This window comes from Euleptes europaea, chromosome 21, assembly GCF_029931775.1.
Source record: "Euleptes europaea isolate rEulEur1 chromosome 21, rEulEur1.hap1, whole genome shotgun sequence".
Taxonomy (NCBI): domain Eukaryota; kingdom Metazoa; phylum Chordata; class Lepidosauria; order Squamata; family Sphaerodactylidae; genus Euleptes; species Euleptes europaea.
This window is the reverse complement of record NC_079332.1, coordinates 7,295,898-7,312,385: the sequence shown is the minus strand read 5'-3', so window position 1 is coordinate 7,312,385 and position 16,488 is coordinate 7,295,898. Positions and strand designations below refer to the sequence as shown.

Below are 16,488 nucleotides of genomic sequence, written 5' to 3'. Positions count from 1 at the left end.
TTGTGTGTGTTTTTTTGCACTGGGATTGTGTAGCAGTCATTAAACCATTGCACTGCATCCAGATGATGCCGCTTCTCCCCATCTAGTGACCTCAATGTCGCCATGAGTGAGGAACGACTACCTGGCCTTTAGGGTTCCTGCGCCAATCTCTGGCATTGGCCACCGGGCAAATGCCCTGGACAGCGCTCATAGCTCAGTAGTAGAGCGCAGGATCCTTCTTGAATACAGCCTAAGCAATGTGGAGGGGCCTCGCTGTCTCTGAGGGGATCATGAACGACCTAGGATCCACTTCATTCCTCTGTGGCTGTCCATTGTGGTCTTCATTCATCTGGGACACCTCGGTAGAGCCCGCCTCGAAGCCAGGCACGGTCTGAGCAGCGTGGACGACGTGGACCTTGTTGCGGGCCTTCTTCCTCAGCAGGCAGCTGAAGACCTTCTTGAAGCCCTTGCGGAAGTGCTTGGAGACCAGAGCGTAGACGATGGGATTGAGGCAGGAGTTGGCATAGGCCATGCAGTGGGAGAGCAGCCGGAAGGCATAGGTGGTCTGGTTGAACGGGAAATCTCCGTAGAGGTAGCGGAGCACGACCACGTGGTAGGGCAGCCAACACAGGCAGAAGAGGACAGTCACAATGATGATCATCTTGGTGACTTTGCGCTTGGCCTTCTTGGATTCGGACATGTCCTCCACTGGGTCCACGGCCGTCCATAGGTATTTAATCGTCCTGGTGTAGGACAGGCTGACGATCAGTACCGGGATCACGTAGCCGAAGGCGAAAGTACTGGTGTCCATGAGCTTCCTCCTCCATTCTTCCCACCCTGGAACGCAGATGTGGCTGGACTCCCATTCTATCAGGTCGTAGTAGCTCAAGTAAGGCCCGGAGAAGACCACAGAGAGGCCCCAGATGACGGCCATGGCTGCCACCGCGTTGCAGGGTGTCCGCAACTCCCGAGAGCGTAGCGGGTAGCGGATGGCTAGATATCTGCCAAAGAAGTCAGCTGTGTTAGGAATCACTGAGGATGCTCGTGTTAGGAATCACCTGACTTGCCACCTGGGTTGGGAAATTCCTGGAGATTTGGGGGGTGAGGTCTAGGGAGGGTGGGGTTTGGGGAGGGGAGGGACCTCAGCAAGATGTAATGACATCGAGCCCATCTTCCAAAGCTGCCATTTTCTTTAGAGGAACGGACCTCTGTCATTGGGAGATCAGTTGTAATTCTGGGAGATCTCCAGGCTCAGTCTGGAGATTGGCAAACCTACCAACAGCACAGGATTGGGAGGAACCAAGAGGGAGCCAAGCTTTTTTAAGGAAGGGTGGGATAAAAAAAATGCACAGACAGATATCCCATAAGTGCACCCACATATTTTTAACTTCTAGATCCCCAGGCGGGGGAGCTGAAACTAAAGAAATTCTAGCCATTAGTTATAAAATATACCCCAGAAATCTATCCAGTTACATCAGGGGCAGGTACTGGGAAACTGGGACTGCCCCCAATAAATAACCCCTTGGTTATTTTTGTAGGATTTAAACATTTCAGGTCTGATCTTTTAGGAACCAGGGTGGGGGACAGCAGAACCGTCTTGAACACAAATCCCTTTCCCCACTGCCACGTTATGCCTCAGGGTCAAACGCTCCGTGGAGCAAGACATGACAAGCGGTGGACAAGACCCCCGTCTGCTTCCTCGTCTCACTTCTCCCCCAAGGAGGGAAACGTCATGTTTGTTTTGACAGCCATGGCAGGTCGGGAGGCTGGCGTGACAGCTGAAAGAACAGGTTGCTGGTCCGGGCGTCCGCTTTGAAGCCGGCGAGGCTGGTGGGGAAGGGATTGGAGGGCCAGAGGAGGTTGGCTGTACATCAGTGGACCAGGTCGACTGATGGGCGGGAGGAAGAGGGGAGAATGCTCCACCTCTGTCCCTCGCCCTGCGTCTCCGCCCTGCCCCTGACACCAACGGGGGGGGGGGGGGAATCCAGTCCAGATTTGAATGCGGTAATGTCTGTTCTGCGACCATATAAGCAAGCAGGGCTGCTGAGAGATGCCCAGGGGCTCCCGGAAAAAGATCCCCTGTGGTGGTGGAAAGCGCCGTCAAGTCACAGCCCACTTACGGCGACCTTGTAGGGTTTTCGAGGCAAGAGGCTAACAGGAGTGGTTTGCCATTGCCCTAGACTGTGTAGCGACCTTGGACTTCCTTGGTGGTCTCCCATCCCAGTCCTAGCCAGGGACGACCCTGCGTGGCTTCCAACCACTGAAAAGTGGTTTGTCAGGGCTGTTCAGGCAGTTAGATTCCCTGAACACGAGTTTATAAGATCGGGAAGAGGCTGATTAGAAGGGGAGGGAAGGAACTCATGCGCAGCGGTTGTGGTAAGGAGGTGGGACCTGCTTGTCTCTAAGTATGCATAGCCTTGCCACATTACCACCGATTTACTTTAGATCATGGGTTCTCAACAAGGGGGGAATTCCCCCCCGGGGGGGATTTTAGGGTTCGGGTGGGGGAATTGGGACCACTATTCAGCAAAGTGTGATGTCCTGTGGATCATGTACAGTCTGTAAAATTGTGGTTTTTTTTTTTTTTTTTTTAGTTAGACTATCTTGGGAAGGGGGGGGAATTATATTCTGAACAATGGTGGAAGGGTGGAATGGAGCCAAAAAAAGGTTGGGAACCACTGCTTTAGACGGACTGGCGATAAAATGCTGCCGATTTCCTTCATGGATATCGTTTTAAATCAAAGAGACAAGATACCAAAGTAATGGGATTCTGGGAACCTGATGGCGGCATTTCGAAAATGTTCTGAAGGGGCACCTTTTCCATGTCTAGGTCACCCCGCCCCCCGTGGCTGTCGCTGCCCGCGCCAGCGTTTTTGGTGAAGAGGAGGAACACACACACCCCGGGCGTTGGTTACCTGTCCACGGAGACGGCGGCCAGCGTGAAGCTGCTGGCGTACATGGTGAGGTAGATGAAGAAGTGGACGGCCTTGCACAGGAAGGAGCCAAAGACCCAGCCCTCCAAGGAGTAGATGGTGGCCTGGAAGGGCACGCAGAAGACGATGAAGGAGAAGTCGGCCAGGCTGAGGTTGAGGATGAAGAGGTTGGTGCTGTTGTGGCCCATCTGGCCGTTCCTCAGCAGCACGGCCAGGACTAGGCTGTTGCCCACCACGCCCAGCAGGAAGATGAGGGAGAAGACCACCGGGACGACGACGCTGGCCGGGCTGAACTGGTAAGTGTCAGAGACATTCCAGTGCCCGGCTAAGCTGGCAAAGTCTTCGGCCTCGGTCATTGTCGCCTGCGGGTACCAAGAGGGAGAAGGAAAGAGTCGGAGATCATAGAATCATAGAGTTGGAAGGGACCACCAGGGTCATCTAGTCCAACCCCCTGCACAATGCAGGAAATTCACAACTACCTCCTCCCCACACACCCCAGTGACCCCCACTCCATGCCCAGAAGATGGCCAAGGTGCCCTCCCTCTCATGATCTGCCTAAGGTCATAGAATCAGCATTGCTGACAGATGGCCATCTAGCCTCTGCTTTAAAAACCTCCAGGGAAGGAGCACTTACCACCTCCCGAGGAAGCCTGTTCCACTGAGGAACCGCTCTAACCATTAGAAAGTTCTTCCTGGTGATGAGAAAAGTTGGAGTCGAGTTAGTGCGGAGCCGGTCTTAGGCACTGGGCAACAGGGGAAGGTGCCCCGGGCCCTACGCTTGGGAGGCCCAACCACCCACAGCCCTGCCCCGGCAAGGAAGAGGGAGGGAAGAAGAAGAACAGCTGCCTGCCATCACTTCCACCTGCCCTTCTCTGGCTCGGACAGCTGGTTTCTGGTGGCGGCAGCAGCAGTGCCCACTTACCTGGCATAGGGTGAGGGGCCCCCATTTGTTTAGCCCCAGCAGTGGGGTGGCAGTGGTTCGGGGGGCCCTTCCTGGACTTCTGGCCACAGCCCTGGAATCACTAAGGTCGCCTCTGCGTTAGTGCGGCATAGAGGTTAGGGTTTCAGAGTAGGAGCTGGGAGGCTGGGAGAGGGACCTACAGCAAAGACCAATTCGAAAGGCCCCCTTGGGTGTGCTGGAGGCGCAGTTCTTTGGGCCCTGGCCAAGGAGCTGTTGAGTTCAAACACAAGCTGCGAGTGGTAAGTTTTGCCTTGCAAATGAGCAGCCTGGCGGCATTCAAATTCAGACTCACTCCAAGCTTCTGTTTGGGGCGCAGATTTTAATCTGGATCTTTGGCAAAGAAAGCAGCTTGGGGTATGTGGCGGGGGCAGGGGGGGATGGCTAGTATTTGCGACTACATCTCTAGCCGCTGTGAATTTAACGCCCATGTCTCAGGAGCTCAGTTTCCCTGGCAAGCTGATGGATCACAGCAGGGCGAAGCCATTCCCACTCTGGCAATAAGATTCAAGTGCTAAATCATGGAGCGCTTGCCAAGAAAATTGATTTTATTACACTGCAGAAATCTATGGAGGCGACGTTTGTCCGTCACTCCGACTGCTTTTGAATTCCACTCGGCTCAACAAAGGTTGGTGGTACTCGGGCAGAGAGAGTTATAATCGCGCATCTCTCTGGGCACAGGGGCTCTAAAACAACAGTTAAGACTCTCATGCAAAGATTTCCGGAGCTCTTTTTGCAGTATTCAAGGACAGCTCTGAATATGACCCAAGCGTTTGGAGTTATATGATGCAGAGTCCTGGCTGGCAACTAATTTTTAACAGGCCGTGTCATTACAGAGCCAGCACGGTTCAATGGTTAGCATGTTGGACTAGGATCTGGGAGACGCAGGTTTGAATCCCCACTCCGCCCTGGCAGTTCGCTGGGTGACCCGGGGCTGGTTGCACACTCTCGGCCTAACCTACCTCACAGGGTTGCTGTGAGAAAATGGAAGCCAGGAGAACAACGTAAGCAGCTTAGGATCCCCACCGGGGAGAAAAGTTAAGCATAAGTGAACATGCATTATACCTTTGCATCTTTTACAAGCATTCTTTACAACGTCCCTGCCACCTTCTCACTGGGATAAAAGGACTCAGAGATCTCCGTTTCTACTCATGTCTGATGCAGGGAACTTTGACTCTCAACAGCGTATACCCCGAAAATCTCATTGGTCGCTAAGGTGCTACTGGACTCGAATCTAACTGTTCTACAGCAGACCAACACAGCTACCCTCTAAAAGGAAGTTTATCATGTTAGAGGGTAGCAAAGTCCCTTGCTGGCTTCACGGAGAGCCACTGCTAGCCAAATAGAATAGTACAGGACAGTTTTCTCAATGAGGTGTCGTTCCCACAACTTAAGTCCACCTACACTAAAATCACCTCCAAAGCTCATACCCCCAAAATCTTGTTGGACTCAAATCTAGATGCTGTGGCAGGTAGAAGAAGTAGTCCAAACAGCTAGTTCAGAAGATGTTATTTCCAGAGCGCTTTATGAAATATTCTGTTTTAGAGGAATGGCCATTGTACCCATTGTACAGAAGAGCAATTGAGGGTTTCACCAAGGTTTCTGCGAGATCCCTCCTTTCACTGGTGACTTGCAGGGCTTGATTTCACCCAGACGGTCGTTGGGGCACCGCCACAGAATGTATTCTCAGGCCCAGGCTTTCCCTTTAATAAAGGAAGGGACTCCTCTGAGGAGGTGCAGGGTGTCTTTCCACCCCACCAACCACCACAGTCGTCTCCTCCTGTTTAAAATCAGGGAGAAAGGTTTCCAAACCAGCTTCCAGGACAAGGCACATGAACACATGAAGCTGCCTTATACTGAATCAGACCCTCGGTCCATCAAAGTCAGTATTGTCTACTCAAACCAACAGTGGCTCTCCGGGGTCTCAGGCAGAGGTCTTTCCCATCACCTACTTGCCCCCAGTCCCTTTAACTGGAGATGCCGGGGATTGAACCTGGGACCTTCTGCATGCCAAGCAAATGCTCAACCACTGAGCCACAGACCCTGTCCATGGCTCTCCAGGGTCTCAGGCGGAGGTCTTTCACATCACCTACTTGCCAAGTCCCTTTAACTGGAGATGCCGGGGATTGAAACTGGGCCCTTCTGCATGCCAAGCAGATGCTCTGCCACTGAGCCACAGCCCCTCCAGCCCTCAGAGCTTTTCATTTCAGAAATTAAGCAGCCACTCCAAATGGGGAGCATTCTGGCCCCTCCATCTCTGGTCTAGGGTCAGCACTTGCTTTTACTAGCTGTATCCTAGGCCTTGAGGGGGAGAAATTTACCCTCCCTCGGTGGGTAAATTTCACCCTCCCTTGGTGAAAACTGCATTGTTGTTTTTTTCCCTATAGCAAACGACTGTCCAAGGCACGAGAGCAGGCCCAGTTCAAAACAGCGGCAACTTCGTTCCGACCACTCCCCGGTGCCCATCTCTCCTGGAGAGCGAGGCATCCCTCTTTTACAACTCAGGTGGAACACGCCTCCCCGGCACAGACTCACCTTTTCCTAGGGCGTGGGGCGGCTCCTCTTCCTCAGCTCACGGCTCCCCCTTGCCCGGGGTCTCGGTTCTGGGCAAGCACGCCAGAGCCCTGCGCTGGAGCATCACCCACTCCGTCTGTCCCTGCCTGATGCCGGCTGCTTCTCTTTTCTCTCTGCTGTGCTCCGTGGCTCTTGCCGAAGCCCCTGGTCCTGTTTGCTCCTCCTTCTCCTCCTCCTCCTCTTTCTGTCAGGTTCCACTCAGACATCTCCTCCCCCTTGCCTCTCTCCCCACCCTGGCTGTGGGACAGGTGCCTCACACATCTGTGGCATGCGGCCACCGACGCCACACCCACGAAATCACACCCTGTGTGCCCACTTGGAACAATCTCAGCCAGCTGTCAGCTCCCAGCCTGGATTCCCAGGGCACCACTTGCTATGTTCACAAAAGCCCACCCTGGAATAATTGACATCTCTCCTCCCACCCTAGCGCTTGCCGACTCAGATTAAAGGCTACCTGCTGGGTGCGTCCTTGTTCCAAGGAGCTCAGGGTGCGTGCTCGTGCTTGTCTCTTCCCCCGGTTTTCTTCTCACAACAACCCTGAGAAGGTGGTTTGGCAGAGAAAGGGAAGGAGAGAGCAACCCTGACCCCAGGTCGCTAGCGAATTTCGTGGCAGAGGGAGGATCTGAACCCACGTCTCCCAGATCCTAGCCCAACACTGATAGGGCTCTTCCTCTGCATCTTGCTAAGGTATCATTGGAAAGAGGTCGGGATGTGGATTGTGGTTTCCAGAGGCCCAGTTTGGGCCTCAGACTGACCCTGGCCGAGAGCAAACATGGACTGAAACCCAGCCGTTTTAACAGAAGAGAGGGCTTCAAATGTCCTAAATAAATGGGGGGGGGGGCAGTTTGCAATAATATCTGAGACTTTTATTTGTTAGGAGTATGCCCTTTGACACATGCCTGTCAAGCACATTTGGTAAATTTGGCTAAAACCCCTTAAGAATCCATCTGAAGTGTGACGTTTAAAAAAGAAATACACTCAAGATTCAGAGAAAGGAGGGGTGAGATTTTCCGGGAAGCTCTTAGAGGAAGGGGCTCCCCCCACAACTCTGGAGAGCTACACAGGTGATCTCCTGAGGCTTAGCACTCCCAACCTCCAGGTGGTGCCTGGAGATCTCCTGGGATTAGAGTTGATCTCCAGGCGACAGAGAGGCGACATTTAAAATTATACAATAATTAAATAAAAATGCATACGCAAACCACACCATAACCAGGGAGGAGGCCAATAACTGTTTTGGGGGTACGCTGAATGGAGCAAAAAAGTCTTCACAGAAGACACCAATAGAGGGAGACTGACGAATCTCCCTGGGAACAGAGTTAGAAAGTTTTGGTGCCACTACCGAGAAGGCCCTTTCTCTGGCCACTGCCTGTCTAGCCTCAGATGGCGGCACCTAAAGCAAGGAGAAATGAAAAAAAAAGGTAATTACGAGAAAAGTAGAAAAAGGCACCCCCTGCCACTTCTCATCTCTTGGGGAAGTGGGGAACCACTTCAGACGTCAAGTTACTTCATTAACTAAACTTAAAATATTGCAAGCAAAACGGCTGCAGCCGCCTCAACATTTAGTGACCCCCGCTTGTGTGCCTTTCCTGCCTGTGGGTTTTTGCTCCGGGGCTCATAGCTCCAGTCCATTTTCTGGAGGCAATCTCGAGCCGTGCGAGGAACACCTTTTCCCGCACGGTGTCATTTTCGTTCTCACTGTCCGAGATCCAGGCCAAGGCGTCACTGTGTCAAAAAACTGGCTGTTGTTGACAAGGCAACCCTCGCTACGGGCGAGCGCCGATAGACGTCTCCATTAATTGGGAACCTGCTGGTAATTTCAGCTTTTTAAAAAGAGTGGTCCCCATCTCTCTCTCTCTCTCTCTTTAAAAATAAAAACCGCTCTGATTACTTAACCGCTGGTCATGACGGAGAGCATTGATTCCCGCTAACATGTAATAGGGTCAGAGAGTCCGTGCTTCTCAGTCCAGCAGTGTTGCAGCAAACAAAAGGCAGGGCAATTTCTGCGTGAGTTGAGCAGCCAATTTGTGTGGAGGTTGCCGCAGTTCAGGGCCAGAGATGCTGGAAATAACCACTTTCCTTACAGTCTCGCCTTTGAGGGGGACGATTCTCGCACGATCGTCTTCATCTGCAGGGGTAGCGACGCACGAACAGGCCCTCCTCTGTTTCTTCTAGTTTGAGTTTCTCCCACCCCTGTTGGCCGGCGATCCCAGTCCGTTTGACGCCCCCGCCCCCCCATCCGCGCCACCCATGTGCCTTTGATAAGCAACGGGCGCGTCAGCAGCGTTTAAACATTTAAAGATGTGGTGCGAGGAAACAAACAACAGCATGAAAATAAAACCGGGATTCATGAAAAGGAAAAAGATAAAAGAGCACCGGGAATCTCTGAGCTGAAACAGTGGGGTAGAGCCCTTAAGCAGTTTCACCAGCATACTACATGAAAGCCAAAGAACTCCAGGAAGCGGATGTGGTTCCTCCCTTCCCCGTTTTATCCTCACAAGGACCCTGTGAGGTAGGCTCAGAAAAAAAAGACTGGCCTAAGGACCCTCTTATGGCAGTTTGCGGATCCTGGTTCTCCCAGATCTTAGTCCAACACTCCAACTCAGGGGTCCCCAATATGGTGTCCATGGGCATCATGGAACCCACCAACACCTTTCTTGATTAAAATAAAGTGATTTTAGAAAGGTGGTGGGTCCAGAAAGGGCTTTTGCCCAGTAGTAACTGGAGATCTGGTTCATAGAATCATAGAGTTGGAAGAGACCACCAGGGTCATCTAGTCCAACCCCCTGCACAATGCAGGAAATTCCGAACTGCCTCCCCCCCAAACCCCCAGTGACCCCTACTACATACAAAATAGTTGTAACTTTGTGATGGTGTGTGTGTATGTGTGTGTAAACTATGTGTTGTGTGGTAAATCTGTGATCCGATTTTCCAGTGATTTCTTTCACATTAGAAAGCAGCTGTGTGTGTGTGTGTGGGTATTTCTACTAGACCTATGATGGGGATCCCACACCTGGATCTAATATTAACTACAACACGGGGGAAATCAGTACAATTTTTAAACAGCAACTTAAAAAAAAATTAAAGAAAAAAATTAGAAATGTGATGAATCTTCTATTTCCAACTTGGAAGGCTTTAAGAGGGGGGTGGACATGTTCATGGAGGAGAGGGGTGTCCATGGCTACTAGTTAAAATGGCTACTAGTCATGATGCATACCTATTCTCTCTAGTATCAGAGGAGCATGTCGGATATATGAGGTGCTGTGGAACACAGGCAGGATGGTGCTGCTGCAGTCTTGTTTGTGCGCTTTCTAGAGGCACCTGGTTGGCCACTGTGGGAACAGACTGCTGGATTTGACGGGCCTCGGTCTGATCCAGCAGGGCCTTTCTTGTGTTCTTAGGTAGATCCGAATTAATTATATTACTGGTCCTGGAATGACAGTATTCACCTCTCCCACAAGAGGGCAGCATAAGCTCAGGAAACACTCCCTGTCTCCACTCCACACCTGGAACCAATGTTCTGCATTAGGGGCGGGGAGGGGAAAGCAGGTGCAATTTTTAAAGAGCTGCTTCTTAAAATATATATTTAAAAGAGCAAACACACATTTTTATTAATACGGTCATAGACCAGCACAAATCTCAACAACATTCAACATATTATTAACGGAAATGCTAGAAATGGGACGAATCTTCTGTTTAACGTATGGTTTGGAATGGAGTAGGATCCTAATTGATGGCATCTCTGGTCCTGGAATGGTGATATTCCCTTTTCCCACCAGATGGCAGCATAAGCTAAGAAATCGCTCCTCAGCACCACTCGCTGGCTTTTTTCTTGGTCGCTTTTCAAAATTGATCTTAAATTAAGGCTGTTCTCAGCGAGGTTGAAGTAGACCAAGGAGGGAATTGGAAACTTTCCTTGCAAGACTAACAGGCAGGGTTTTTTTTGTTTTATTGAAAAATGTAAGGGAAAAAAATGGGAGATGAACCAGGCCGGAGCTGCACACCCAGTTCAATTAGCCGCTTGGGCTGGCGGTGAGGGTTGCCAACGTTTCTTTCTCCTCATGTGCTTGTCCTTCCTAATGTCCGCCTAGACATTAGGAAGAATTCTCCAGCGGTTGGAGCGGTTCCTCAGTGGAACAGGCTTCCTTGGGAGGTGGTGAGCTCTCCTTCCCTGGAGGTTTTTAAGCAGAGGCCAGATGGCCATCTGTCAGTAACGCTGATTCTGTGACCTTAGGCAGATGATGAGAGGGAGGGCACCTTGGCCATCTTCTGGGCATGGAGTAGGGGTCACTGGGATTGTGCGAGGGAGGTAGTTATGAATTTTGTGCATTGTGCAGGGGGTTGGACTAGATGACCCTGGTGGTCCCTTCCAACTCTATGATTCTATGAAGGGCTGCTTGATCTGCAAGGCATTAGGCAGTGGTCGTGTTCCTTGCATTGCTAGGCTGTCGGTGTCTTCTCCGGCTTGAGCTGGTGGGCCTTGGAGGTGAATGGCCTTTCTGATTAAGATCTGGCAAAGCTCCCCTGGCAAGGATATTCCATAGGGGCTGGTCATATAGAGAGGAGTCTATTAATGATGGGTTAGTTTTCAGCCTTAATTGTATGTTTTAAATACTATTATTTATATGTTTCTGTGTTTTTTGTATTTATTGTTGGAAGCCGCCCTGATCCACATTCACAGCCCCCTCCCCTCAGCCCGTTCCTTAAAATAAAAGCAATGCGGTCACAGATTATCTACTCCATGAATATTTGGCCCAGACATTTCCCAGCTCTTCCCATTGTTCAAAGTTCTTCTCATACATCAGTAAGGTTGCCAACCCTCAGATCTCCTGCTATTACAACTGATCTCCAGCCGATAGAGATCAGTTCCCCTGGAGAAAATGGCTGCTTTGGCAATGGGACTCTATGGCAGTGAAGTCTTTCCCCTCCACAAAACCTGCCCTTCTCAGGCTGCTCCCCAAAAACCTCCCGCCGGTGGCAAAGAGAGTCCTGGCAACCTTATACATCAGGAAAGGATTTTGAGAAGAGCCCTCTAATTTAGGGAAGTGAGCCAGTTTCCAGCTGCCACGGTACATAAAAACATGGGAACCGGGAGATTTCCCTCCAGAGGTTTTAAACGCTGTCCTGCCATGGGACTAACCCTACCTAGGATGATCCCTCGGCCTGGGGAGGGGAGGAGAAAGACAACATGGGGAGGTCTAAAGAGATGCAGCTATTGCAAGAAGCAGAGGTGTAGAAGGAGCGGCTCTGAGATCCAGGTGGGGGAAGGACGTCGCGGCCCTCCATCCTGTCGTCTCTCCGGCTGTAGCTGCTGGGTGGTCCTGAACTTCAGGAGGGGATGCGAAGGCTGGCTGTCCCGGCCAATCTGCCTCCTATTTAGGTGGCGACGGGGTTTTCCGTGAGCGGCTCTGCGGAAAAGCGCTACAGTGGCAGGCAGGCAAAAGTCACCTTTCGCAGCAAGATGTAATTAAGCAAAGTATACTGTGCGTGTGAGCGAGTGAGCCAAGACCCCCCTTTGGAAGCGACAGGAGGAGGGTGGTGTTTGGAGGCCACGTAAGCAGGATCACACCCTCGGACTGTCCGTGCCTTAAATCCAGAAGTGCTGTCGCACCCGGTACCTGCAAGACCCTGGGGGTCAGTGTGGATTCAGGCCTAGTGCAGAGGCCAGACTAGACCTGGCGGAGGATGAATTTCTGGTGTTTATTTTTATTTATATTTTTATTATTGGAGACTGAGAGGCAGAGTTTAAATGCTCAGCTGCAGGGGCTTCCTTTCACCCCTCTCCCTTTTTCTGTGATGGCTGCTCAGGGCTAGGGTTGCCAACTTCCAGAATTATGCCTGATCTCCAAACTACAAGGTGCAATTTCTCTGAAAATTGCAGCTTCGGAGGATGGACTCTGTGGTATATCACAGAGTCTGACCTGGATAGCCTAGGCTAGCCCGATCTTGTCAGATCTCAGAATAGGGTTGCCAGCCTGGAGGGTTGCCAACCTCCAGGTACTCCGCAATACAGTCTGTTTAGCTATACTAAGTGTATAGATTGTGTCAGGTTTTGAATAACTATGCATGTACACAGAGGTGTCTATTTTGGATTACTAACCTTCAGGTACTAGCTGGAGATCTCCTATTGCAACTGATCTCCAGCCAATAGAGATCAGTTCACCTGGAGAAAGTGGCCGCTTTGGCAATTGGGCTCTATGGCACTGAGGTCCCTCCCCTCCCCTAACCCCGCCCTCCTCAGGCTCCGCCCCAAAAACCCTACCCTCGCATCTGCCCCTCTCACTGGTAAGATTTAGACTGTAAGCTCTGTGGGGCAAGGATCTAATGTTTTAATTTTGTTTTGTGGTAAAGCAGGGGCAGCAGTAGGGTTGCCAACCTGGAGGGCCTGGAGATCTCTCTCAATCCCAGCTGCGTTTCCAGATGGCAGTTCCCCTGGAGGGTGGGCTCTATGGCTTTAGGCCCCGCTGAGATCCCTCCCCTCCCCAAAGCCTGCCCTCGCCAGACTCCACCCCAGATGTCCCAGAAGTTGGCAACCCTCGCCAACTTCCTGCAGATCCCCCTCCTTGCAAACACACACAGAGATGTGTTCTTCCGCTTTCCCTCTTCCCCAGAGGGCCTAGGCTGGCAACCTCTTCAAGCTCTTGGGCTTCTTCCAGTTCTGCAATGCCAGCAGCAGTGGAGGGAAGGCGAAGGGGCGCAGCAGAAAACCCCGGGGCGTCTCAGCAAAGTCCCAAGTGGAGGCGAAGAATGGGAGACCCAGGGTGGGGGGACAAGACGTGATTCCTCTCCAGCGGAGAGGGGGTTAACTCTCCCACTCGTTCGGTCTGGCGCCCGACCAGCTGTCAGGGTGTTGGTGACAGATGTGGGGAGGGGGGGGAGGTGTAAAAACCCCTTCTGGAAGAAAACTCCCCCTTTTCCTCCCCTCTGTTCTCTTGACACCTTTTCACCTATCCCTCGCGCTGAAGGTAAACACCACAGAGCTTAACAGCACACATCCCCACCCTCCAAGCTCCTTCCTGCGAGGAGGTGACCCAGGGAGGAGGATCCTAGAAGGCTGGCTTGAATAGCTGCTCAGGAGAAGCATAACCTTTTTTTAAAAAATTGGTAATGGTTGGAGTATTGGACTAGGATTCAGGAGGCCCGGGTTCCGGTCCCTCCTCCGTCGTGAACTTTGCTGGGCGGCTCTGATCCAGTCGCACCTTCTCAGCCCAGCCGACCTCGCAGGGTTGTTGCACAGATAAAGTGGTGAAAAGGGAGAGCCCACCTACGCCTTAGCGGAAAAGCAGGATAAAAACACAGAGATCCAGAGATAACCGTGTGGTTGTGCATATAATCGTTCCTGATGGTTTTAAATTGGTCGGGGAACATGAGAGGATTGTTGGTTAAATTTACATAGCTGTCATAAATTGCTTATGGGGTTCGTGTAGTAAAAAATTTTTTGGGGTAGGTAGTTACTGTTATTAAATCGGCAGGGGTCTGGGGGGTACAAGGAGGGTTGAGAGCTATGCTTTTTAAAAATTGGTTAGTTGAAAGTCACGTGTAGCCCCAAACGCCTTCCAAAGGGAATCTGGCCTTCCTCAGTTTGCGGCTAGGGTTGCCAGGTCCCTATTCACCAAGGGCAGGAGGTTTTGGGGGTGGAGCCTCAGGAAGGTGTGGTTTGGGGAGGGGAGGGACTTCAATGCCATAGAGTCCAATGGCCAAAGCGGCCATTTTCTCCAGGTGAACTGATCTCTATTGGCTGGAGATCAGTGGTAATAGCAGGAGATCACCAGCTAGCACCTTGAGGTTGGCAACCCTATTTGCAGCATAACCATGCAGCATCACATTCACATTTACTTGTCTCTCCCCACCCCCCATGACTCCGGTGGAAGGTGAGAGCTACAACAAAGCCTGAAAACCACATTTAGAGAAGGTAGTCTACAGCCCTGACCTGGATGGCCCAGGCCAGCCCGATCTCGTCAGATCTCAGAAGCTAAGCAGGGTCAGCCATGGCTAATGCTTGGGTGGGAGACCACAAAGGGTGTCCGAGGTCATGACGCAGAGGCAGGCAACGGCAAACCACCTATGAACTTCTCTTGCCTTGAAAATCCCATGAGAGGAGGCCCTAAGTTGGCTGTGACTTGACGGCCCTTCCCACCAGCGCCACTGAGTCAGAGCCTAAGTCCACCTAGCTCAGTAGCACCTGCAGCAGTCCAGGGTCTCAGCAGAAACCAGGGTCCACCCCATCACCTGCTTCCTGGGATCCTTTAACGGGAGACTAAAACCGGGAACGTCTCTTGGGCTCTGCTGCTGGACAAATGGTGGGAACGGGGTCGAGGCCGAGCTGTTGGTTTCCACACCTTCGTTGCGAGTGTCAAGAGACATCCGGCCGGCCAAACATTTCCAAGTCCGAGGGTCACCTCTGTGTCTCTACCCTCTCTGCAGAGTCCCCGTTCATCTCTGAGCCATCAAGAGTGGCCAGATGTCGACCTCTCTCCCCCATCCTGCCACAGTCAACGGGCGGGGGGGGGGGGGCTCCAGCTGTTTGGCTGTTGATATTTTATTGTATTGTTTAAAAACCCGTATCGAAAGCAACTGGGGAAGGGAATCGCGGGGAAAGAATTATACAGAAGAAAGGAAGTATTAGGGTTTTTTTGTTTTTTGTTTAAAGGAGAAAAGAAGAATGAGAAAACAAGAGAGGAAGAGACCAGCGGGAAGCCAGATGGATGTGATTAAGACTTTGGCATGGCTGGGCAAAACCTCATAGTGTTTATGCTATTGTATCTTTGGTCCTAGGTTGTGATGTGAACAATCATGGGCGTCTTTAAAGACATGTTTCTCCGTATGCAATCTAGATGGAAAGGTAAGACACCCGGCTTGGCTCTCCAGCTGTACGTGATTTTCTCACAGAGAGCAGGAGCACTGCTAGGGTTGCCAACCTCCAGCTGGGGGCTGGAGATCTCCTAAAGTTACAGTTGGTCTCTACACTACAAAGATCGGGTCCCCCAGGGGAAATGGCTGCTTTGAAGGGTGGGCTGTGTGGCCTTGTACCCCACTGAGGTCCCCCCCTTCCCCAAACCCTCCCCTCCCCAGGCTCCACCCCCCAATCTCCAGGCATTTCCGAACATGGAGCCTGCAGCCTTAGGAGAAGGCATCTCCCTGGCCTTATTTGGGAGGTGGTGTGGCCCCTTTGGGTGGCTTTTAGACCCAGGAGGGGGGAAAGGCAGATGCCCAAATTATGTCTGGCTTTCTTTTTTTTCTCCTAGGGCTTAAAAGAAGCCTGGGGTTGGATTTCTTATCAGGAAGGTGGGTGGCCTGGGGGAAAGGTGCTCTCATCTTGCCAGGGGCGTCAAACATTAAAGAGTATCGGCCCAATGGTTGGATTCCAGTTTAAAACACAGCTTTGCAGGCCAGCGGCCCTCAAGACGTTATTTCTGGCTTGTTCCGCAGACGTCCTAATTGTTTGGTGAGATTCATTGAGCCGGGTGTAGAAATTCAAGCGGTGAAGCAGGTCACCAACCTGGGCATGAGAAATCCCTGGAGATTTGGGGGCGGTGCCCGTGGAAGGGGGAATTTGGGAAGAGATTTCCCCCAGAATCTCCGGCATGCCAGACTTCGCCCTCTGAAGCGGCCGGTTTTCTCCAGGGGTTAAATCTAGGGACCCAGCTGCTGCATCTAGGGGAAAGGAACGCTGCAGTCTTGAGATGGGCTGTAATTCCAGGAGAACTCCAGGGCCCACCTGGAGACTGGCAACCCCCGGGGAAAAGCTTTGCCCACTTGGGGTCTGAACACAGGCAGCTCTTGGAAGCAGAAGAGCCGAGCCAGTAAAAGAAATGGCAATCTTTGTGTGGCCGTGGGCTTGGAGCTGGGAAACCGGGATGACAACTTTGCAGGAAGGAATCACAGGAAGCTCCCACACACACACACACACCAGTTGTCGCGGACCCTGGCAGGCCTCCCCCGCCCCTCCCCTGCCTGCCAAAAGCTGCTTTGATTTTCGGCTGTGAGTTCCCCCCTACCCCACCCTGTCCCCTCCCTCTCTCTTCTCCACTTTCTCTCTCCTCCCCT

The 16,488-nt window shown here is 51.9% G+C and overlaps 1 protein-coding gene across 1 annotated transcript; it reads right to left on the bottom strand.

Annotated features, from left to right (window-relative positions):
• Nucleotides 1-229: 229 nt before the first annotated feature.
• Nucleotides 230-3,268, bottom strand: LOC130492730 (galanin receptor 2b-like). Its single transcript, XM_056866516.1, has 2 exons — nucleotides 2,895-3,268; nucleotides 230-980 (listed from the first exon to the last, which is right to left on the bottom strand). Exons 1-2 carry the CDS (start codon nucleotides 3,266-3,268, stop codon nucleotides 230-232), a joined length of 1,125 nt encoding a protein of 374 aa, XP_056722494.1.
• Between the last annotated feature and the right edge of the window lie 13,220 nt (nucleotides 3,269-16,488).